Source organism: Asterias amurensis, chromosome 20, assembly GCF_032118995.1.
Source record: "Asterias amurensis chromosome 20, ASM3211899v1".
NCBI lineage: Eukaryota > Metazoa > Echinodermata > Asteroidea > Forcipulatida > Asteriidae > Asterias > Asterias amurensis.
The window spans coordinates 2703704-2729678 of NC_092667.1; the positions used below are offsets into that span (position 1 = coordinate 2703704).

The window sequence follows — 25975 nt, forward strand, 5'->3', positions numbered from 1 at the left end:
AGATTTGTAACTGGGGGTAATGCTTCTCTGATTGGGTTTTCCTGTTGTGGGTTATTCTTCCTGCGTGGAAATAACCGCTCCGTATTTTCGGCAATATCTTAAAGGAACACGTTGCCTTGGATCGGACGAGGTGATATTTGAAAAGTATTTGAAACCGTTTGTTATGAAATGCATATGATTAGAAAGATATTTTAAAAGTAGAATATAATGATCCACACAAGTATCACTCGAAATTGCGTGGTTTTCCTTTTACCTCGTCGACTAACACGGTCGGCCATTTATGGGAGTCAATTTTTTGCATGAAAGTGCACAAAATAAACAATACAAGAAAGGTATTTTTGTGTACACTCATTAATATAAACGTACAAAGACTAGTCTAGTGACGATTCGTGTTGTGTCTCGTCATTCATCAATAATTAGTGCTGATGAATTCGTTTGATTTTTTTTAAATATTTTTTGTAAACAAAATAGTTTGAACGTAACTGATGTTATACCGTTTTGTATCTTTTAGAATGGTGCTCCTGTTTTGCTATAAATGGATATGTTTATTTTTGTTCTTATTTAAAGCGAAGGTACATGTTTGGCAGTTACTCAAAACAAATATTAACTTAAAAACTCACTTGGTAATGAGCATTGGAGAGCTGTTGATAGTATAAAACATTGTGGGAAACGACTCCCTATGAAGTAAAATAGTTTTTGAGAACGAGGTAATTTCTCACTAAAATATTATAAGACTTCTAGCTAGAAGTCTTTTGTTCCTATCTGATGTGAGAGCACACAAATTCGTCCAACAAGGGTGCTTTTTCTTTCATAAATTTCCTCGCAACTTTGATTACCAATTGTGCCCAAATTGTCACAGGCTGGTTATTTTATGCTTATGATGGGATACACCAAGTGAGAACACTGGTCTTTGACAATTACCAAACGTGTACAGTGCATTTAAACCTTCTGTGGAAGTTCCGGTTTGGACCGAAAGCTTAGGCCAACTCCCCTACTAAGAATGGTGTTGAATAATAATTGATTAAAACGATGATCCAATATATGAATCTACCTTCTTCCCTTATGGTTCTCATTAGGAGATAATTTAAAATCGTTATTTGTAGAAACAAACACACTTTTTGGAAAAGACGCTCACACATTAATCGCTTGACCTCGTCAGCAGCCATGTTATTCTATTTAAATATAGACATTTATAATTATGAGAAAGGCTATGGCAGATTTTGAAAAAGACTTACTCTCTGTAATCGAAGTTACGCAGTGTCCGAATCAACTATTTTAAATGAAATAAGTGGGTCAAAGTTTGGCTCGTCAAAGTTGTGATGTTTGCACAATCAGATTGCAACCATTTTAAAGGATTTTGGTACTTTTTCTTTTACACAAAACATAATGTCCAGAGATATACGTACTCGGTTTGAAGATAATGAAGATTGTGTAAAAAGTACCCAGACCCTTGAAGGGTAATGCAATTCGATAATAAATATTCTCAGAGGTGGCTTTGTGGGGGAAAATAGGTTTGGATTTTAAGGAGTTTAAAAGAACTATCATGATTTTTATTTGATATTTATTCCACCCCTTAGGCCTAAGTTAAAGCTTTCAACATTAGCATGTAGGACAGTTTGGTTGGTCGTTCAGTTTCATGCACATTAAAGACAGTGGACACTGTTGGTAATTGACAAAGACTAGTTTTCACAGTAAGTGTATCTCAACATACGCATAAAATAACAAACCTGTGAAAATTTGTGCTCAATCGGTCATCGAAGTTGCGAGATAATAATGAAAGAAAAAACACCCTTGTCACACGAAGTTGTGTGCTTTCTGATGCTTGATTTCGAGACCTCAAATTCTAAACTTGAGGTCTCGAAATCAAACTCGTGAAAAATTACTTCTGTCTCGAAAACTGCATCACTTCAGAGAGAGCTGTTTCTCACAATGTTTTATACTATCAACCTCTCCCCATTATTCGTTACCAAGTGGGGTTTAATGCTAATAATTATTTTGAGTAATTACCAAAAGTGTCCACTGCCTTTAACTATAATACATACCGCATGATTTTCAAATGAAAATGGAACAAACGGTCATTCTAATAGAAAGGTTATCTTCAGTGCTTTTCGTCATTGCCCTTTGATGATGAGCGGTTATAATGCATTGTTCATACTTGTCTCTAGTCATCATCCACCCCTCCCACGCATGCCCCACGCGTCTACCTTGGAGAAAATGTCACTTGCGAATATACCTCCTTTTCACGGACGAAAGAGGGCGCAATAGAATTGTCACTTTGGGGTTTAAATCACAGACATAATGTCAGTGGTTTAAGTACATTATGAAATGTTACATAATGTACACAAACAAAATTAAGAATTGTGGGATTGGACGTCAATCCGTTGGTCCCGTGTGTTTTGTAAAAGAACCCAATGCACTTATCGAAAAGAGAAGGGGCTCGCCCAGTGTTTTTGTTTTGATTGGCAGCATATTTCGCCACAGCACCTTGTAAACCATTTCATGCTGTTATGTAAAAGAGTAGTCACACTTATACCTCGCAGAAAAATAATAAATGTCGAAACCTTGAGTCTCACTGAGGGACGGATATGTGCGCTATTTATAAGAAGCATGGAAAGGTTTGCGGTAACACCATGTAATGACTTTCTCTAATGAGTCGGGGTGGTCCCAAAAGTAAGCTCTTTTTACATTGTTTATCTGTTTGTAGTGGGTGAGTGAGTCACAAATGGGACAAGGACACTTGACTTTGTTCTCCTTTGGCCCTTATACAAGCTGTGCAGAAGACATGTTCACATGCTGTAGCAACAGGGAAGCGTAGTAACTTTTTACAAAGTTGACACAGAAATGTACAGCAGGTATAGCTGCAAAATTGCTCAAATTGGCAGTATTCAGAATTGAGGCATTGCTTATAGATGAATGAAGTTGCTCAAAGTGGCTGTCAATAGTGATGGGTTGACTCTTGGGACGACCTGGATGATTTGACTTTGGTGGCCTTCCACCTTTGGATTGTTCATTGCAGTCGCTGCATATTGAACACTGTCCAGTTCGGGGATGAGGCTGCCAAAGAAGTGGCTGTGGGTCTGCAGCTTGCGTCCTCCTCAAAAAAGTTGACAAATCTAGTTGAATATGAGAATGTATTTGTTAATTTAGTGTATACTCAACATAAATTTCTTTGATAACTTGTTTTTTCCTCAAGGAATTTTTTTAGAAAATATCATCAAGGAGATGTTAATACTGCGTACTTGATTTGTACAAACTTGTGAAAGTCTTTATAACACCGCATTGCATCACAATTCAAGATCTCGTTACTATCCCTTAATTATAAAGGTCCAACCTTGACGAGATGAAATGCTTATAATTATTTCGTTTCTAAAATAAATAAGAACAATTCGAATCAGAAACATTGTTAATCCCAACGAAATGTTAACCTATCCAACAATGCCAATTGTAAGAATTTGAATAATTTAAAAGCAATCGCACTTTCACACAAGTATCCTCATCATGAGTTGAGCTTTTAATGCAGGAATACGTACCTTTCATCTTGTGAATGCTCTTACTTCTTCCGTGAATAACATTATGATTTGATCACTGTCAAATCTAGTCATAGCTGAACAAAATGTCTGAACGTTCAATACAGATCACCTTATGTTTTGCTAAATTGTCATGTTATGTGTTCAACTCATGAAACATGCCTTAGAAAAGGGCAGTTTTAAAAACTATTTATCTTACAAATTCTTGTTTTAAATATTAAATTCGTGTAAAAAGAAGTTATAATATTTAGGCCTATTTTCTAGTTGTCTTTTACATTCTACTCCAATTATGAAACAATTTATAAGCGCGCGGCATTATAGGGATTCAAATGGATATATTTTGTATAGGCAAAGTGTCCTTCCAAATATTAAAGGCTGCGCAAGAAGAGTTAATTCATTATAAGAAATACCCGACCTTGTTCATAAATCTAGAAAGGGAGAAGAGAAAGAGGGAGATGATAAAATGTAGGTTATAAATGATCTCAAGGTCCCGTGTTTGAAAGGAAGATGTTTTGTAAATGTCAAACATGTCTTAGAGATGCCGTTTTCTGAGAAGTAAATTGTATCGGGAGGATATAGTGGTACCTCTGGAATTGGTAAAGTGATCATTGGCTTAAATAATGTACTCCACTGAAATATATAAGCCTTCAATTGTGGGTTGCTGAACATAATATCAAGAACAAGGTCTTTAAAGGCAGTGGACACTATTGGTAATTACTCAAAATAATAATCAGCATAAAACCTCACTTGGTATACGAGTAATGGGGAGAGGTTGATAGTATAAAACATTGTGAGAAACGGCTCCCTCTGAAGTGACGTAGTGTTCGAGAAAGAAGTAATTTTCCCATGAATTTGATTTCGAGACCTCAAGTTTAGAATTTGAGGTCTCGAAATCAAGCATCTGAATGCACACAACTTGGTGTGACAAGGGTGTTTTTTATTTCATTCATATCTCGCAACTTCGACGACCAATTGAGCTCAAATTTTCACAGGTTTGTTATTTTATGCATATGTTTAGATACACCAAGTGAGAAGACTGGTCTTTGACAATTACCAATAGTGTCCACTGTCTTAAAGTATATGGGATGGTTGATTTAAATGACGTATTTGTTAATTGTCCACATAATATGCTGATTTTGCCCGCTATTAGTTTATTATTTGGTTGATGTTGCGTCTTAACATTCCCACCGAATGTTCGTTAAAGGCATGGACACCTTTGGTAATAATTATTGTCAAAGACCAGTGTTTTCACGTGTTGTATCCAAACATATAAATAAAATAACACATCTGTGAACATTTTGACTCAAGAGGTGCTGTAGATTTTGAGAAATGAGTAAAACAAATAATTTCGTCTCAGTTTTAGCATGTAAAAAAGTATTAACCAGTTATGCTATGGTTTTGGTATAATATCATAAATAGAATTTTACATGCTAACATATTTTTCGAGACGAACATTATTTTGTGACTTGTTTTACTCATTTCTCAAAAACTACACAACCCTCAGTTAGTAATTTTTGAAGGGAAGCTTTCCACTATCATTATCTTCAAACCCTGTAAGTTTAATGTAAATCTGTGGACATTTTGAAAAAGTACCCGAATCCTTTAACATCAAGTGTACAGTGTTGATGCAAAGTTATCAATAAAGATGCTTACATTTATATGATTTCAACATGTAGGAAAAGGGCTAAGCAAAGTTTGTGTACAATGTAAAAACGGACAACCAGGGCAAGACACTAAATAGTGATGCTTTTGTGTTAAGGGTAGGCTTAACAATTAAAGGCAGTGAACACTATTGGTAATTACTCAAAATAATTATTAGCATAAAACCTTTCTTGGTGACGAGTAATGGGGAGAGTGGATGGTATAAAACATTGTGAGAAACAGCTCCCTCTGAAGTAACATAGTTTTCGAGAAAGAAGTAATTTTCCACGAATTTGATTTTGAGACCTCAGATTTAGAACTTGAGGTCTCGAAATCAACCATCTAAACGCACACAACTTCGTGCGACAAGGGTGTTTTCTTCTTTCATTATTATCTCGCAATTTTGATGACCGATTAAGCTCAAATTTTCACAGGTTTGTTATTTTATGCATATGTTGAGACACACCAACTGTGAAGGCTAGTCTTTGACAGTTACCAATAGTGTCCACTGTCTTTAAATAAAAATGTAGTAACAAATTACATGTGCATGAGTGTAAGTTTTCACTTGCTAGTCGTTGTAGCCATGGACCTTTCATGAGGCAACTTTTTGCCCTTTAGGGGAATGACACTGTATACTTTCAAATATAATTCGATATGGGAATTAAATAACGGCATTGTTGCTGACTTCAAATTGAACACACAGGCTGATTGATGAACAACTCAAATAGATAGGCCTTAAAGCGAAGAAGCCGATGCTTTGAATGTACTGGATGCATTTGGTAATTGTTGAAGACGGGTATTCTCACTTCGTGTATCCAAACATGCATAAAATAACAAAGCTCTGAACATTTGTACTCATTTTTCCAGTCATCGAAATTGCAAGAGAATAATGAAAGAAAAAACACCCTTGTTGTGAAAATTTGTGTGCTTTCAGATGCCTCAAAAAGACTTCTTTAAATATTTGAATGGAAATACCTCGTTCTCAACTTATTACATTACTTAAAGCCATTGGACACTTTCGGTAAACAGTATTGTCCAAGTCCCACACTTCGCGTATCACAACTTATATATAAAATAACAAACCTGTGAAAAATTAGGCTCAATCGGTCATCGGAGTCGGGAGAAAATAACGAGAAAACCCACCCTTGGTTTCCGCACGTGTCGCCGTGTCATGACATGTGTTTAAAATAAATCCGTAATTCTCGCTATCGAGAATTGATATTGTTTTAATGTTTTCTCAAAAAGTAAAGCATTTCATGGAATAACATTTCAAGAGAAGTCTTTCACCATTACCTTCTGTAAACCCGGTAAATTATTTGTAAATCTGTGAACTTTTTTTTTTCCTGTACCGAAAGTGTCCAATGGCTTTAAGAGGGAGCCGTTTCTCACAATGTTTAATCCTAAACTATCCACAGCTCTACATTGCTCGTTACAAAGTAAGTTTTTGTGTGCTAACCATTATTTTGAGTATTACTAAAAAAAAGTGTCCAGTGCCTCAAGAGACACGGTGGGGTATATGAATACAGATTCTTCCTTTAAAATTATTGTTCCTTTTTAATGGTTTCCTTGCTTAGCTCATCACATTATTTATGCTATCAACAATTATTTTGAGCATTTACCAATAGTGTCCAGTGCCTTTAAAGCTGAAAAGGGCCGACGCTTTAATGTATTCTTGTAACTCCTGAGAGAGGGATGTTTTTCTTCAAGTTCTTATTTCAAATTGTGCTCTAATCTGCCTGATCCTCTTCTTTTCATGCCCAAGGTCAGCTAGCGATTTGTTTGCAGGAATCGAGCAGCGCAAAACCTGAAGGCGCTTGGCCGTAATGCGCCCCCGTTGTTTCGTCCGTCGCTTGAACTGCTATCTGCGTTAAATTCGCCACAGAGGTTGCCTTTCTCCCTTGACCTTTTCTCTACAGATCTCTTTGATGTCGTCACACACAAAACTAGACTGGGAAAGCCATGGGCTTTTGAACCTTTTGGGGGTTGAATGAGTTGTACACTTTGTATGTAACCGCGTTTGTTTGCAAGCGATTAAAGGCCTGGACACTATTGGTAAATACCCGTAATAATTGTATTTGGTAACGAGCAATGGAGAGCTGTTGATAGTATAAAACTTTTTTTTTTTCCAGGACGAACGTGTGCGGATAATTACCCACGTTCGTCCTGGAAAAAAAACGCCACACACCGGGGTCGACCCAGGGAAGCTAAACGATCGCACCCTTTGAGAAACGGCTCCATCTAAAGTCCATTATCTTCGCCACACAGGTCCTTTTCTAGATCGCTTTGATTTCGTCACACACAAAACGAAGACTGGGAAAGCCGTGGGCTTTTGGACGTTTTGGGGGTTGAGTTTTGTAAACTTTATGTAACCGCGTTTGCAAGCGATTAACGGCACTTAACACTATTGGTATAACTGAAAATGATTGTAAATAAAAACTTACTTGATGACAAGCAATCAAGCAATGGAGAGCTGTTGATAGTATTAAACATTGTGTGGAACGGCTCCCTCTGAAGTAATTTTTGAGATGAGGTAATTTGAAATCAATTATTAAAAGACTTGGGAGCCTGAAAGCCTTTTTGGCATCTGAAAGCACACACATTTTTGCAACAAGGGTGTTTATTCTTTCATTATTATCTTGCAACTTCGATGACCAACTGAGTCAAAATTTTCACAGATTGGTTAATGTATGCATATGTTGGGATACACTAAGTGAGAATACTGGTCTTTTACAATTACCAAAGGTGTCCAGTGCATTCAAAATAATTGTTAGCATAAAAACTAACTTGGTAACGAGCAATGGGGAGCTGTTGATAATAACACATTGTGAGAAACCAAGTGGCTGATGGCTGCACTGCGTGATAAGCTCGTCGTGTGACTTGCCAAGCACATTGGAAATATAATAAGCACTGTGAACTTGATTGGAATGTCAATGGTTCACCATGACAAGACATCTAGAATTCATTTCCGCTGATGACGTCCTTCTATCTCACACCGCCCCTCTAATGCTCCTTCTGATATTCCCTTTGACCTTATAACTTTATGAGACCTTATACTTCACGGAGGCGATTGCCTCCCTGACCCCTGATTGCCTTGGTGCCCTTAAAATGCTACAGTAGATATTTACAATTTCCTCATAGGGTGCCCTTTACCAAGGAGAAAATGCCTTGGTGCCCTTGCCCTTTCAAAAACGAAGCATACAGGTCTGACTTTTATATTCCCTTTTTTCGTGTTTTATAAACGCTTCATTGTCACTAAGTTGTCTGTTTTCCGTTGTCATTTTCCGTTGTTGCTCAATATTTCAAGTTTCGATTGTTGCTCACTATTGTTTAATACTCCGATGCTCCTTTTGATATTCCCTTTGCCTCTATATATGACTTTTAGATTTCCTTGTTGTGTTCCTAAAACGATTCATTGTCACCCACTTGTCTGTTTTCACTATTTCAAGTTTCGGTTTTTGCTCACTATTCTTTACATGTTGTCTGTCACTTTTTCCCGTTTTGCTCTCTACTCATTTTTTTCTTTTGAAGCCTATCACTAAACATTTTATTTCCCTGGTCGTCACTATTGCCCCTATATGGTTTCAAAAACACCAACAACCACGGTTCATTTTTCTTCTGATACAGTCTGGTTCCTCTGTGTATATGAAAAGTATTTTCCGATGTTGCTCAATATTTCAAGTTGCTTCCCACTATTCTTTACTCTGCTGTCGGTCACTTTTTCCCCGTTTTCCTCACCATTTTGTTTTCTGTTGTAGCTCTATAAACTTGTTATTTCCCTGGTCGTCATTTTTCCCCTTGTTTCAGACACATCATAACCTCGGTTCGTTTATATGCTTGTATAAAATTACAGCTTAGGGGCCTATATAACATTAGTAGGGGAGATGGCCTTAGCTGTTGATCCAACTCGAACCTTCGTCAGAGGTGAACAGCTATTTATACAACGATGACATTGGATTATTTTATTTTTTGCACAGAGCTCGGAAAAGTACTGAGTATAGAGTGCTAACACAAATCGTATGATGTAACCAAAATTAATATGCTTTATCCCCCATGCAAGTTTCCATGGTTTACTGTTTGTTTTGTAGTACTCCATGGTGCAGTGTACAAAAAGTACAATTTTACGAATATTTCCAGAGGCTTATAATGTTTCTGCTCGGCCGGTCGATCCGTCCGCATGTATAGCTTCGTGATGGTGTGTCGACCATGCACAATGTGAACATGTTAACGGAAAATACTTTGGGCGCAGTCAGAATTTCAGAATGACAAGGTGTCTTTAAAGGAAGTGGACACTATTGGTAATTACTCAAAATATTTGTTAGCATAAAACCTTACTTGGTAACGAGTAACGGATAGCTGTTGATAGTATAAAACATTGTGAGAAACGGCTCCCTCTGAAGTTATGTAGTTTTCGAGAAAGAAGTAGTTTTCCACGAATTTGATTTCGAGACCTCAGAATGAGAATTTGAGGTCTCGAAACCAAGCATCGGAAAGCACACAACTTCGTGTGACAAGGGTTTTTTTTTTCTTTTCATTATTATCTCGCAACTTCGATGACCAATTTGAGCTTAAATTTTCACAGGTTTGTTATTTTATGCATATGTTGACATATACACCAAGTGAGAAGACTGGTCTTTGACAATAACCAATAGTGTCCAGTGTCTTTAAAATTGCCAGAAGGAGTATGAACTGGGAGTGAAGTGGTAGGATGCGGAATGACTGTACAGTAGAAAATGTTACTTTCGAAGGAACGGAAATTACGTGTGGAGTTAAGTTCACCCGCCCTTTAAAATGTCTGTTTCGCCGACACGTTCCCTTGGATTGGGCGAGTTGGTCTATGAAAAGCGTAACCGTTTGTTAAATATAAAAAACGAATGGTTAGAGAGATGTTTTAAAAGTAGATAACAACGATCCACACAGATATGCCTCGAAAGTGCACGATTTCCCTTACACGTCGTGAACTAACACGCACGCCAATGAGAGACTTTGGTACGCTAGGTGGCAGCAGACTTACCAGGTAAATTTCCAATGTTTACGTAGTTCTGAGCATGCGCACATTACACCGAGAACAATGGATTTTGCCTGGTAAGTCTGCTGCCACCAGGCATCCCAAAAGTCTCACATTGACTGCACAAAATGGCCGACTGTGCTGGTTCGCAAAGTAATCCGTGTGGATCATTATAATTTTCTTCTAACAGATCTTTCTAACCATATATATTTTATAACAAACTGTTTCAAACGCTTTTCGCCAACTCTCGCCCGATCCACGGCAACGTGTCACATAGTAAAACATTCATATTTAGATTGCGTTTCACACTGCAAGGGAGCATACAGAAAATGTGCTGTAAATGTACTTGAAAATTGAAACACGACGTCAAGTTTCGCGAATGAAATTATACGACTATCTTTGTGTTCTATACAAAAAATGTGTTCACAACGGATGCCTTGAAAGGAGTACAGTCTTGTTCCTCTGTGCATCAAATGTATTGTCCTCGTTAATACTCAAGGGACACCTGACTAAAATGACCGCCAAAGTAAACGTAATCTCATCGTGTCGTTGGTCTTCTTATTACAAAGGCAATAGATCGTTCTCGCTGCTGACGTATGCCAATCACATGCGCGCTTCGTTTTCAATGGTCTCCGGCAGTGAAGTGTTCTTTACACTGAGATAACTGGTTCCCCTATAGACGCACAGATTACCATGGTGCAGCCATGTTGCGGTATCTCCCATTCGAATCAATGGGTGCGTTCGTTTAGCTTCCGTGGGTCGACCCCGGTGTGTGGCGGTTTTTTTTCCCCAGGTCTAACGTGTGCAGATAATTACCCACATTCGTCCTGGAAGTAAAAACCGCCACACACCGGGGTCGACCCCAGGGAAGCTAAACGAACGCACCCATTGTAACAAAACCGGTGCTAAAATAGGTTAAATAGTCTGTTCTCTATTGGTAAAATGAAAATTAGAAGCGATTGCTATTGTAGACGACGAACATAGCACATTCTTGAAGCGTTTTTCTTTGTGAGGCTTGTAATATCTACAAATCATCCATTATTTTCTGAGGGTCAATGGACCACTTTTGAAGGGGCACCAAGGCCAACACCAAGACAAGGGGCAACGGAGGCCATGGCCTGCGTGTAATTCCAGGCCTTTTTTCTGTTTTCTTATCAAAATTCCTTTCATAATAAAGCAATGTTGGGTGAAGCGTAAGCGTGTAGTAACAAACCATCGCACGTAAGTAATTCGTGACTAGCAAAAGTACATCATGTACTTGATCTCAAGCGTAGGTCCCTCACTCCATCTCTTGTTTTCTCTTCATCTTCTTTAAGACACCGAACCCTTGGTTACGCAAGCCCATAATCACCAGCGTGGTTCACTACCTTAACTTGTACGATGTATCAATGCACAGCATCAGGAGGTCATTGAAACCATCAGTGGTGATAATGATCTTTACCTTTGTCAATTCTTCATCAACCATCAGATTAATCAAATAGTTACATTTTATATAAGAGAATTGTGAACTACGATGTAAAACTCAAAAGCATTTACACACAATATATCATCTAAATATTTAAGACAAATATTATTAGCTTTGCAAACTGCTTCAATCAGTTTATTTCCACAGTATCAAAATCACAATCAAAATGAAATCAAAGGCAATGTAAATTGGAAGAAATAAATACTTTTTGGATAAGATTAATTAAATGAATAATAAGCATGGACATTCATGAAGCTGTGGAGGGACCCATAAAGAAGCAAAGCTTGTAAGGTTTGGTTCCCTGAGCAAGCTTGTGCATTGAGCCGATAATTATTTTGATGTTTTGTTGAAGAAAATGTTCCTGAAAGGACAGATGTATTCAAGAAGGCTCAATGCACAAGCTGCTAACAATGAAAATAGTTAACTGGACACACGAACAATGGAAGAAAAAACGAACAAAGACAAAACAGAGACAGGGCAGCCTTGTAGGAAAGAAAACATCTATCAACAATATGAATTCAACAAAGTACCCTTAAATTTACGCTTAAATACAGAAAGACTTTTAGGGGGTTTAAGTTGAGAGTTGAGCGAGTTCCAGAGCTTGGGTCTCTCAAGTTGACTGTTTTATAGGCAAGAGAAAAACGAGGTGGTAAATGGAGGTTGGAGGCTTGACGAGTAAAGTGTGAGTGAATCTCATGATTATGGTGAATATGCTATTAATTGAGGATGGTATGGTAAAGTATTACGGGTAGACAGGTACATGAGGGACCCGATGCAAATTTCCATCTATTAAAATGATGCAGATTGTATATTACTTTTGGTAATCTGTTTTCAACCATACTAAATCTCTTTTGTGTTTCTTTCCACAGCACCCGAATTTCGTTCCATGCTTGTTAAGGCACCGGATCAGATCATGAGAGAGTCGGCCCACCAACCGACGACGAGGGACCCCCCGTCCGTATCCTCCACACACCAGGTGCCCGAGGCACAGGAGAGGGGAGGGGGTGGTGCGAAGGGCTCCAGGGCCTGCTGCTTCTGCTGGTGCTGCTGTTGCAGTTGCTCGTGGTAGGATCACTTCGATTTTAACCTTTATCATGATGAACCCATCTTTGGGTCTCTTCTTTGAAACAAATGTTATCTTCTCTTGAAATTTTACTTATTGAGGTGTTGTAGTTTTTGAGAAATGAGTAAAAGTAATAATTTTCGTCTCAGTTTTAGCATGTAAAAACGTATTAACCAGTTATGATATGGTTTTGGTATATTATCATAACTGGTTAAGGGGATTTTACATGCTAAAATCATTTTGGTCTCATGAGACCAAAATGATTTTGTGACTTGTTTTACTCATTTCTCAAAAACTACACAACCATAGTTAGTAATATTCTAAGGGAAGCTTTCCACTATCATTATCTTCAAACCCTGTAAGTTTAATGTAAATCTGTGGACATTTTTAAAAAGTACCCAAATCCTTTAAGCAAGATTTGTTTGTGCTTAGAAAGTTCCTACAGGCTTTCTGAAATTTTTCCCTGTCCCTCGTGTTATGTAGACGGACTGAACACACTGTTCGGGCCGTCGCCAATAGTTCTTTTCAGAAGCACTTTTTCTAATAGAGATTATTACATGGGTATCAGCTATAAACTTAGTTTTCTACTTGCCTTCAATACTATGTATGTTTCACAAAAAAACCTGCGCCAAGGCTCAAGGGTTCAAGTTCATAATATTATAACCTTCCTGACAAATTGGACCTATTCGTATAGCTTACCTTACTTGATTTGATAAACTGTTCTCTTATCGTAATTGTAGAACAACAATTGTCTCGTTTAAAGGCAGTGGACACTATTGGTAATTACTCAAAATAATTATTAACATAAAAACTTACTTGGTCACGAGTAATGGGGAGAGGCTGATAGAATAAACCCTGTGAGAAACGGCTCCCTCTGAAGTAATGTAGTTTTCGAGAAAGAAGTAATTTTCCACGAATTTTATTTCGAGACCTCAAGTTAAGAATTTGAGGTCAAGAAGGCAAGCATCTGAAAGCACACAACTTCTTGTAACAGGAGTGTTTTTTCTTTCATTATTATCGCGCAACTTCGATGACCGATTGAGCTCAAATTTTCACAGGTTTGTTATATAATGCATGTGTTGAGATACACCAAGTGAGAAGACTGGTCTTTGACAATTAACAATAGTGTCCACAGTAGTGTCTTTAAAAAAAAGTTTATAAACCTTGTCTTATCTTCAGAGCTCAAAGTACACACAAATCCAAAAACAGCCACATTAAATTCAGAAGTTAACCATCAAGTATTAAGTATAATACAAATGACAAATTCATCGTGCTTCGTAATGGTCTCACGAATGCAGTAAAGATACAACGGTAACATTGATGATAGGATTACATGAGGAATACTATTTTGTCGTCGGTTTTACAAGAAACTATTTTCTCCACTGCGTCTTATTGTGCAGCAATGTTACCCCTGTTTTACAAGGATCTTTTGGGAGCTTGTTCTTCTCAGACGAACATTCTGTTTGGATTACTGAAGTTGTTTTCGTCATGTTAGGCCAGCTGTTAAGGGCACTGGACAAGTTTGGTAATTGTCAGAGACCAGTATTCTCACTTGGTGTATCCCAACATATGCATACAATAAGAAATCTGTGAACATTTTGACTCAATCGGTCATCGCAAGTTGCGAGAGAATAATGAAAGAAAAACACCATTGTTGCACAAATTGGTGTGCATTCAGATGCCTAAAGTCTTTTAACAGATTTAAATAATAGAGTGACAAAATACTTCTTTCTAAAAAACTACGTTACTTCAGAGGGAGCTGTTTCTCACAATGTTTTATACTATCAATAGCTCTCCGTTGCTCGTTACCAAGTAAGTTTTATGCTTACAATTGTTTTTTTTAATAATTACCAATAGTGTCCAGGGCCTTTAGGTCCAGTGGAAAAACTGAACTTTGTGGTATAAGCATAAAACTTCCACAGCTGTTATCATTTTTAGACGTGGACCAATATCAGATCTTGCCCATTTGAGGGGCGAGGCTATAGGTTTTTGAGACGAAGTAATCATTCTTCATTTCCGTGTTCTTTGTTTTTTCTTGGACAGTCTAAGTATGAAGAACACCGGCAAAGAGGAATCAGGAGGCGGCTCCATGGAGTTGGCAAATGGGGATACAAATGACAAGTAAGTATTCATGAAGCATATATGCAATGGGGATTTCAAATTTAAATAAATGAATAATTCATTACTGTAAACTTGACGTCACACTACTCAAGCCTTTATTTATAGCAAATTAATGATGAGGTGTTTTGTTTAACAAGATTTGTGTCTATGATTTGTTTAAATGATAAACATGCTTATCTTTTTGACACCTTGGCAAGATTTGTGTCATGTCAATCAAAAAGTGGAGATTCGTAAGAACTTATTCAAGATGTCGGGTTGTATACATCAGTATTGGATTGTGGAACAAAACCTTATCAAAATAATACCTGACATTTTCAGAAACACAGCGTTATTAAGCGCATAATCAAATCTTATGGTTTTCAATTTGCCGTCACACCATGCATTATCTATACTTTCGCCAGGTTGAATAGAACTGCTTGAGCAGGAAATATTGCTTAACAAATTTCTGCTTACCAGAATTGAGCATGATACCAGTCACTGAGATGCTAACATAGTTTGGTTGGTAACCTCAGTCTGGTTATCATAATTTTGTTGTGCTTAGCTACGTTTTGTGATTTGTAGCTTTATGAAATTTGGCCCTTATCATCCTTAATTCTGAAAGACATTGTCCTGCAACTGCAACGGAGTAGACAAATGGAATGGGTGAACTTATCGTATAGTGATATTTACTATCCCAGAGTTAGAAAGCCCAACTTTTACACTCTAACAAAAGTGTTAAGAGTACAAACACAAATGCTGTACCCATTTTTTAAACACGTTTAAATGATAAACATGCTTATAATTTTGACAGCTGGTCAAAGTGTTTGGAGCATTCAGACACACACAATAATCTTAGCATGTTTTAGGTTACACAGGTGAAAAAGAATCGGGCACAAAACCTATATATGTTTAGACAAGTGTTGACATTCTAACACTATTTTATTTTTATTTATTTATTTATTTTAAATCTTTAGACATGCACAATAGTTACAAGTTGTACAGGGGCTGTCAAGGTTTTTAAAAAAAGGTATAAAAACTGTCAGATGTGTAAAACCAGACCCCTGCCAACGATAAAAATATAATCATACAATATAAAAAGGTGATTGCACTGGAACATTTAAAATCACGCAAAAGAAAACATTAAAACACAAGCAAAACCAGACTATTGAAAACAAAAACTGCACCCACAACAAAACACCGCAGCGATAAGAGGAACAGACAACAATTTTTACAGTGTAGAAACCAAATTACATCAAATGTTGACTGTTTTGTGTGTTTTTCCTTAATAGTCCAACAGTTGAAGAGATACGAGTCTGGTCACATTCATTCGATGCAATGATGAAAAGTGCAAGTAAGTAGATTCAACTATACATGTAGTAATATTCATTTTATGTCAAGTGAAAATGTAGTGAGAATCCTATGGTTGGTCCCCTTAAACTGGTTTGGAAAAAGAAGAAAAAAAACATGGTCGAAAAAATTGAACCAACTCAGAAGGATGATGTGGAGAGGATAGATTTGTTTTATTCCTTGAAACTCAAACATGACAAATTGTAGGATATGTTGCTGACAAAATAGGAAGTTTATCCATTTTTGAAAATGTTAGCCTAGAAAATATACATTGATTCGTTAAATCTAGAGCATGCTTTTCACAATGTGGAGGATAAAATGGTAATAGAAAATGTGTTGCTTTAAAATCCTGTTTCGATAGCAATTTTCGGAAGCTGTGAGGAAGAAAACAAATTATCCTGTCTTAAAACAAATTCATACAAATCTTCATTTTTAAATTTTGTTTAGGAGGTCGCAGGAGATTTCGAGACTATTTACGGTCAGAATATAGCGAAGAGAATTTACTATTCTGGCTAGCCTGTGAAGAGCTGGCGAAGGAATCCAACTCAGCTGCTGTAGAGGAAAAGGCCAGGCTAATTTATGAGGACTATATATCGATTCTTTCACCAAAAGAGGTAAGAAAATTTTGCTCAATATTAAAACTTTTTGCAATATTTTAAGACACTTGGACTCTAGTCTTGGTATGACTTCGTGTTTTTAAGTTATAGCCAATGACAGTTACCGAGCATAAATTAAAAGGACGAAGGTATAGTTCAGCCCTCTTTCTCGAAGAAAGTGTGTTTAGTCTAGCCCTCTTTGTGGAAGAAACCTTTGTCTACTCCTCTTTTTCAAAAAAGTTGGTCTTGCCCTCTGTGTCAAAGAAACTGTTAGTGTAGTCCTCTTTTTGTCAAAGGACATTTGGTTAACAGGACATAACAGGTAAATTTCAATTGTTTGTGTAGTTCTGATCATTCCCACAATTTTGAGAACTTTGGATTCTGCCTGCTGTCACCTAGTGTCCACAAGAGTCTGTAAAGACACTGGACACTATTGGTAATTGTCAAAGACCAGTCTTCTCACTTAGTGTATCTCAACATATTCATTAAATAACAAACCTGTGAAAATTTGAGTTCAATCGGTTATCGAAGTTGCGAGATAATAATGAAAGAAAAAAAAACCCTTGTGAAGTTGTGTGCTTTCAGATGCTTGATTTCGAGACCTTAATTTCTAAATCTGAGGTCTCGAAATCAAATTCGTGGAAAATTACTTCTTTCTCGAAACTACTCCACTTCCGAGAGAGCCGTTTCTCACAATGTTTTATACAACCAACCTCTCCCCATTACTCGTTACCAAGTAAGGTTTTATGCTAATAATTATTTTAAGTAATTACCAATAGTGTCCACTGCCTTTAAAGGGAAAAATGCCTCCAGTTTAAACAATATTTTACAGGTACCCCAGGCCTACCCGGTTAGTCTGGCAGAAATAAATTTGGTGTTAAACCATGTTTTTTATGCGATTGCCTCCCCAGGTAAGTCTGGATTCTCGCGTTCGAGAGACCGTCAATCGGAACATGGCCGACCCGACCATTCACACGTTCGACGAAGCCCAGCAACAAATCTACATCCTCATGCACCGAGACTCCTTTCCACGCTTTCTCAACTCCAAAATGTTCCGGAGAATGGTGGAGAATGCGAGCCGGGAGAAGAAGTGAGGGGCCCCAACTAACCGGGTAGGCCTGGGGTACCTCAGGTCCAACCTTCTCCTCATGACTTTTGGTGTGAAAACAAAAATTCGAAACACTAATGATGACCTTATGGACGTTGAACGGAGCAGTGATACTGGTTAACATTGTGTAGACTTTTTAAAATGGACGACAAGACGGGCTTCAGCGATTGTCCAGCGTGGGTCTTCAAAAGACTGGTGCCCTGCTAAAGTGACAACATCACGCATGCAGACGAGCATCGCTGTGGACGATTTTAAAAATACACCATGGGGCTCGTTGACTCCACCGTGTTAGAAAACATGACGTCACTGATCAGACCACGTGACCACTAGACGAACGAGATGACGACAGCGAAGCGGTACCGCGCCGTGATGACGTGCACCGTTGAAAATTGGCTGCAATAAAATGGGCGGCATCTAACCGTTAGAGGGCGTACCACTTGCAGAGGTTTGGCGTGACCTCTTCTCCCCTTCAGGAAAGGTGTTTAAACAAAATGGCGGTCATGCTGGAAAGGGCTCTAATAATAATGGGGTCCATTTAAGAAGTTCAGAGAACCACAGAGTTGCCGACCGGCTGTACATCGTTAACGATGAAGGATCATTCTGCTGTATATGAAGAAGATTAAACGTGAAAAAGATGGCAATGTGGCCAACATTTTCCTCAGGGATTATTCACAAATTTACACATCATCGGCGTGATGAAGTTATACAAGAAAATGATGGAATGATAAAGAACAGGAAGGGAATCTTAAATTGAAACCCAGAGCTTTTCATTATACAAGGGCTGCATGCTGTAATACTCGATATCCACAAGTTGGTGTTTACCTGTATTATGGCAGATCGAGAACGTGTGTGATACCAAGGGTGACATGTCGCTTGCCCCGTTATGGATGCAATTAGTGAAAGAACTTCAAAGTTTCTCCACCGGTTTTGGCTTCGGGTGATCGAGATACAATCTTGCAAGGCTAGCTGTAGGTTCGCTGGGGTCGATGAGAAACCAATTCCAAAGCATGTATGTCTCGCCCAAAACAAGACTTGTTTCCAAAAACGTTAGTTTTCATTTTCATCCAAATTTGCAATTACTTGTCTACGCAAAGGGTCTTAAAAACAAAGGTCATTCGTTGTAAATTATTTTGTGGCAATCATGCAAAGCCAAATCGGGATTACAAGTTACATAACCTTGCTGTGTAGTGTATTTTTGTCTGATGGTTAACTGTTTTCTCATCATCCCCACGAGCGACTCTGAAGAGCCTATTTATAGATTGATGACGTCAACGGTAATTGATGAGGGATACCTTAATCCGATCATGTGGAATTAAACCATTGTGGATTACCTAATCCAAGCTATTGCTGTGAAGAGACTTTGAAGCAAACACATCCAGACGGCATCGCCATTTTTATTAATGACGTCGAAGGAGCAGAAAGGCATAAAAACAAGAGGTTTGGAAAAAAAATGTTATTAATAAAGTTATAATTTGTGGCCTTTTTATCAACGTGTGTACGCGCGAGGTTGAGACTGCGTGCCGGTGCAAGCGACTTTTCTACACCCTTGACCAAAGTAGTTTCGTCATAATGACGTCACAGCCTACAATGTTTCCTCGCCATTGGCTCAAGTAGTGAGCTTTTGTAAAACAAATAACTAAAATACAAGTAAAATGATGAGTGACTTTTGATTTCTTGTGATACAATAAACACCTAATGATCGAAAAACGCGCCTCTGCCAAAGAACTAATATTCGTAACAAAACATATTGATGTCTTTTTGTTTTTGTTTTCTACTCACAAATTTTGATGTTTATTGCTTAACGATTTTAACCAACGGACGGTCTAATTTGTATTGATTTGTACTGTTTTTTCGGTGACAGTAACGTAATATTGAAAAAAAAAATATTGTCTGAAATGTGAAAGTATGTGATGGGTGACTATTTAGTGAGTATTTAGATTTTAAATTTTGGAAGTTGTTATATTGCTTTTTGTCAGAACCGTGATTTGTATTCGTACATTTTTACTGTCACACACAACATTGTGTATACACGTGTATCGTTCTACATTATAGGTGCTTTTTTGAAAAGCGAGTACATTTTTAATTTGTAAGTATAAATTAGCAGTGCAATTTTTTATTCATATTGGTGGAGCTATCACAGTGTGAAAATCTTCAGAGCAAGTTGTTTACCTCATTCTGGTGTTAGTTTGTGGATCCACACATTGTCGTGTTGATCAACCCTTCTAATTTTAATACACTTATATTTCCTGGTTTATTCAACAGATATTATGTATATAGGGAGTATCAATATTAGTTGAATACAAAAGAAATAGAATGAGTGTTAAGCTTGACCCAAACCGTTTTTCAAATATGCTTTCTTTATTATTATTTTTTTATAAATGATTCCATTGCAGTGCAATTTTCTGGGCAATCTCTCGTTTTCAGCAAGATTTGTTTGTGAACAACCCATTTATCGTGCTTTGTGCCTAACTTTGATAATTATTGTCCACATCTATTGGTTGGTATCAACTGATTTTGTGAAAGTATCCACTCATGCCAATGATTATAATGGTGTTTTGATAATGCAATATTGTTAGTGTGATGTAGATGCAATGTAAAACACATTCAACACTGTATGTGATGCAGGCTGACTTTATTCGCCTTATCCTTATGAAAATTGTCCACATGTATTGGTTGATATCAACTAATTTTGTGAAAGTATCCACTCTATGTCAGTGATTATAATGGTGTTTGGTAACGTGATATCGTTGATTATCGTTGGTTCACAAACATTAGTAATCAGGTGCAGCTATGTTACTTTACTCCACTATTTAAACGCGAGCTTGCTTCTGCAAACATATTCTGCTGCTTTTTATAACGGGCATTGCAGTTTGTCAGTGAATAAGATGGCTGATTTGCAAACTTACTACGAATAGATATCAGCCAAATTCATTTAACACCTTAAAGACACTGGACACTATTGATAATTGTTAAATACAAGTCTTCTCACTTGGTGTATCTCAACATAATGCACAGAATAACAAACCTGTGTGAAAATTTGAACTCAATTGGTCATCGAAGTTGCGAGATAATAATGGAAGAAAAAACACCCTTGTCGCACGAAGTTGTGTGGTTTCAGATGTTTGATTTCGGGACCTCAAAATCTAATTCTGAGGTCTCGAAATCAAATTCAGATATTTTAGTGGAAAAGTATTTATTTCTCGAGAACTATGTTACTTCAGAAGAGACCGTATCTCACAAAGTTTTATACTATCAACAGCTCTACATTGCTTGTTACCAAAGAAGTTTGTGTGGCAACAATTTTTTTGAGTAATTACCAATAGTGTCCGGTGCCTTTAACAGCTGGCCGAACATGACTAAAACAACTTCAGTAATCCAAACACAATGTTCGTCTGAGAAGAACAAGCTCCAAAAAGAACTATGTAAAACAGAGTAACATTGCTGCACAATAAGACGCAGCGGAGAACACATTTTAAACCAAAGACAAAATAATATTCATCGTAATCATATCAACAGTGTTACCGTTGCATCTTTACTGCGGTGTACATTTTGAATTGTGTTTCCAACAGTCCGAAGCCTTAGCCGAGGCTTGGCAAAGGCTTCTGGCTATACGTTTGGAAATGTTGAAATAGTTCCCGATGATGTACACAACAATAAGTCATTTGCATCGATGTTCATCACTGCATGCTGACAGCACCACAGTATTCTATGTAGAAGCACTATAAAATCTTCCGTACAGCTATGTCTTATTCATCTACGCAGATTTCACTGTCAATCCTCACATACCCTATATAAGCACTCCTGGGTGGAGGGGAGCAATATACTGATGAATGTGTTGTTAGAAGATTCAATCCAACACTCTGACACTAATGTACGTCAAAGATCTTACCTGGTGTATGGTGGCCCTTGCACACTTTTTGGCAACCCAATTACAAAATGTACGGTGTATCCATTCTTCTGTGATGTCAAACACCATCCACAACATTTCACACTTGGGTAGTGTTCATGGCTTAATGTACCTTTGCAAATGACGTCATTGGCTAAGAGTTGTGCGTGGCGCGTGCGTGTTGATTTCAAAGATGGCGGCCAATGTAAGGGGTATTGATGGGTTTGTTAAACTTATTAACACAATACATGTAATCTGTATCCATACCAAAAGGCAAGTTTATTAAGAGAAGTCATCAACCTTTGCACTCGGAAGAGTTTTCAACTTCTCTATTGAATTTGAAATGGAAGACTTTCATAATGTTGCCGACAAAATGCGTTCATTTGGAAAACTAACATGGCCACCGTAAATAAACATTTATTTGATGGTGTTGCGTATCTTATGGGCATTAATAATGTTCAGTTATAGTTTTTGTATACAATATCCAATGACAAGAATTGGTTGCACTATTAATATGAGTGCACCCACACCACATGTTTTGTTCTGGCACAGATTCCTCAACACAGTGCTCCAGTGGTCAAATTATTGTCGTACATGGGTTTTGTCTGACAAATGTTTTTTTTTTTTTGACATGTACTGAAAGAAAAACCAAAATGAATGTGCAGATGTTAATAATTCATTGGCACTTTTGTATGATGTGATGTTTGTTGTTTCTCTTTGTCTTTTTGTACTGTATTCACTGCTTTTGACTTCTTAATGTGCTAATTTTGCTATAAATACTTCAACTTAAAGACACTGGACACCTTAGGTAATTGTCAAAGACCAGTCTTCTCACTTGGTGTATCTCAACATATGCACAAAATAACAAACCTGTGAACATTTGAACTCAATTGGTCGTCGAAGTTGCAAGATAATAATGGAAGAAAAAAACATCCTTGTCAAACGAAGCTGTGTGCTTTCAGATGCTTGATTTCGGGACCTCAAAATCTAAATTTGAGGTCTCGAAACCTAATTCAAATAATTTAGTGGAAAATTACTTCTTTCTTGAAAACTGCATTACTTCAGAGGGAGTCGTTTCTCACAATGTTTTATACTCAGAACAGCTCTCCATTGCTCGTTTCCAAGTAACTTTTTATGCTAACAATTATTTTGAGTAATTACCGATAGTGTCCAGTGCCTTTAACAGCAGACCACGCGCAGAATGTGGGAATTCTGGGTCCAACAAAAAACGTGGTCCAATCTGTTCCTTGCTTTATGCTTCCTCCAACCCGTGTGCATGGGAGGTGCGTATGTGTATGAGGCTATATACGTTTTGAGCTTGGTTGCAAACATCTATGGTTTGGTTTATTTTAGCACTATTAAAAGCTACGCACAAACAGTTCTTGATCAAGATCCAATAAGGTTTGGCCTTGGAGTTTTCCAGAACCAAAGATGTATTTTTTTTTTCCGAATCACTTGGTCTTTTAGCCATAGAACTACATCAGCTTTTTCCATCTCTTTTGAACACACTTTTTGTGAATGTGAGTGATACCATGTTCCATGTACTTGTGTTACGTAACCAAACTATATGCTAAACAAAGGGACCAAGTAACATCTTTAATTCTTACAGGAAACTGTGTTAGCATATAAAATATTATTTTTCTTCAGAAATTTGATCAAAGTAATATGTTTACTAACTTGCTGCAAATTTTAGCACTGCAAAGTGTGTACATAGTGTATTGAAGAAATAGCGTAATAATTGTAGATACATTTAGCTAAACTTTTAGTTGACATTTTATTTGTTATGTCAAATTGATATATAATTTATTATATAATATATAATATACAGAGAGAACATAATTTAATACAATGTTAACAATTTGTGTTTAAGAAAATTTTCATAGGTATATAATTTTATTTAAAAGTAAACATAATTTACAGATCAAAAATTTCACAAGAAATTTTCCCGCCAGTTTTAAATCTCATATCAAGTTACACATTATCGGTATAAGAGGAAGAAACCATTTCGAAGTCCTAAAGGCATCCATTATCATGTTTAGCGTTACACATTGTGGTTCAGTTTTATTTCCTACATGGTGTGTCTTGTAAATTTGGCATTTACTAACCGTCAAGCTCCGTCATTTAATTTTGGCACCCCCTATTTGATCTGCCACGCCCCCAAACGTGGTCAGATTAGCTGGGCCCAATTTCATAGAGTTGCTTTAAGCAGAAAATATTGCAGATATGAGCAGGATAACACACACAAGTTGTACATGTGACATTGTAGTTTGGCTGGTAAGCATAATTTCGTTGTGCTTAGCTAGTGTTTGTGATTATAAGCCATCTTGGTTACAGTCATAAAGCTGATGTACCATATAGGTTGAAGCAGGACAGAAAATAGTCTGAACTCTTAATATGACAAACCGTCTTTTCATTGGATAACTCAATATTGTTTACTTAATGTCAAACTGTTTCTAATGGAGAAATGTTGAAAACCAATGATATGGATGTTGTAGTTCAATATGAATTTTTAAAAAATCTCTAACCCCACCCACTCCAATCCCAATCTACACCAAGGTATATAAGCCTACATAAAATATATTTGTAAAATGGCTTATGATATTGTTGTTATTGTTATATCAAATCCGCTCAAAATTATTTTGTATAGAAATCGGATACGCCGCTGTTTTTTGTTTTTATGATTTTACGATTTGAATTTGGACTCTTTGTTCATTTGGAGAATGATGTGTAAAGTTTAAAGAACAACAACAAATAATATTAATTATTTTACCAATAACAGTCCATTCAATGTGGCGTTAAGTGAGATTTTTCTATAACAACATGTTTTATAATTATACGTGAACGCTTGTATGACATGTCAACAAAAACTTTGTATTATATAACCCTTTTTCCACCAAAATCACCGAGGTACGTAGATATACATAATTATTGTTCAGAACACAATCTGTGAAGAAAAAAATATTATTATATTAAACTTGGATTCTTAGCGAGTAGCCATTTTTGTGCATATCTGCCTCATAAACGGGGGTGATCTTTTTAAGGTGTACATGTTGTATGTTCGTACGGTCGACAAAAAATAAAAGCGCTGACTGTGCAGGCTTTTGCACACATCTTGATGTGAGATTCAATTATGTTAGTTATTAAAATACTGAAGCAAATTGCCGCCACATGAATAAAAAAAAAACATGTATTATTATGTAGGTCCATACACGATAACTTACCGTGTACGTACACGATACATTTATACTTGTACGTACCTACGTACAGTATAAGTTACCGTACACGATAAGATAGGGATGTTTTTTATTCATGTGGCGGCAATACGCTTCATATATTATGGATACATTGACTGCTATATGAGGGGCACAGTAAAATTATATGCCCAAGGTGATGTCAAAACCATGACTAAGCCCGAAGCGAAGCTTCTTTAATATATCGAATAAGATTCTTCTAATCAACAAAACACCGACTACAAAGGTCGTCTGCGAAGAAAGTTCGCGGTAGTGATAGTAAACTTTGTATCCGTTTTTATCCGTGTCTGTCAAATATTACAACCATCTCCACACAGTAGGTTGCGTGCGCAATACACAATGAATGATTTGTGTATGGGCACCCCTCATGCGGCGGAGTTGCCATTCTTTTACTTTCGTGTTCTCCAAACAATCTTTGCTAATGTCCAAAAAATCTCATCTTCCTCATATGCAATTCCCTTTCTGACTAATTCCATCTCTTTGCACATCTTTTGGCGAAACCCATTCGTTTGTTTTCTTGTCTTTCCATGATATCTTCATCAGCAGCCGCATACCACCATACTTCGAAAGTGTCCACCTTTTTTTGAACCACACGGCTAACTTCTGAAAGTTGGCTAAACGCGTCTGACTGGGAAAATTGGAGATATATAACGGAACAGACGTTACTATACAATTATACTAAGTTTCCAACTCAAATTAACTACACAACCGTACGCAACTCAATGGGAAACCTCACAACCATACACAAGTTAATGGTAAACTACACAACCATACACAAGTCAATGGGAGACTAGACAACCATACACAAGTCAATGGGAAATTACACAACCATACACAAGTCAATGGGAAATTACACAACCATACACAAGTCAATGGGAAACTACACAACCATACACAAGTCAATGGGAAACTACACAACCATACACAAGTCAATGGGAAACTACACAACCATACACAAGTCAATGGGAAACTACACAACCATACAC

General features: G+C 37.2%; 1 protein-coding gene across 3 annotated transcripts in view; it reads left to right on the plus strand.

Annotated features, from left to right (window-relative positions):
- LOC139952244 (regulator of G-protein signaling 17-like) overlaps positions 1 to 24829 on the plus strand; it is a 39046-nt gene extending 14217 nt beyond the window's left edge. For 2 of the 3 annotated variants that reach the window (XM_071951319.1, XM_071951317.1), the window contains exons 2-6: positions 12508 to 12703; positions 14745 to 14822; positions 16091 to 16152; positions 16596 to 16762; positions 17656 to 24829. In XM_071951319.1, coding sequence (XP_071807420.1) covers positions 12525 to 12703; positions 14745 to 14822; positions 16091 to 16152; positions 16596 to 16762; positions 17656 to 17838 — 669 coding nt within the window. In that variant the 5' untranslated portion in view covers positions 12508 to 12524 and the 3' untranslated portion in view covers positions 17839 to 24829. The remainder of the gene's footprint in view (positions 1 to 12507; positions 12704 to 14744; positions 14823 to 16090; positions 16153 to 16595; positions 16763 to 17655) is intronic. The other variant, XM_071951318.1, reaches the window with a different exon arrangement.
- Positions 24830 to 25975: the final 1146 nt, after the last annotated feature.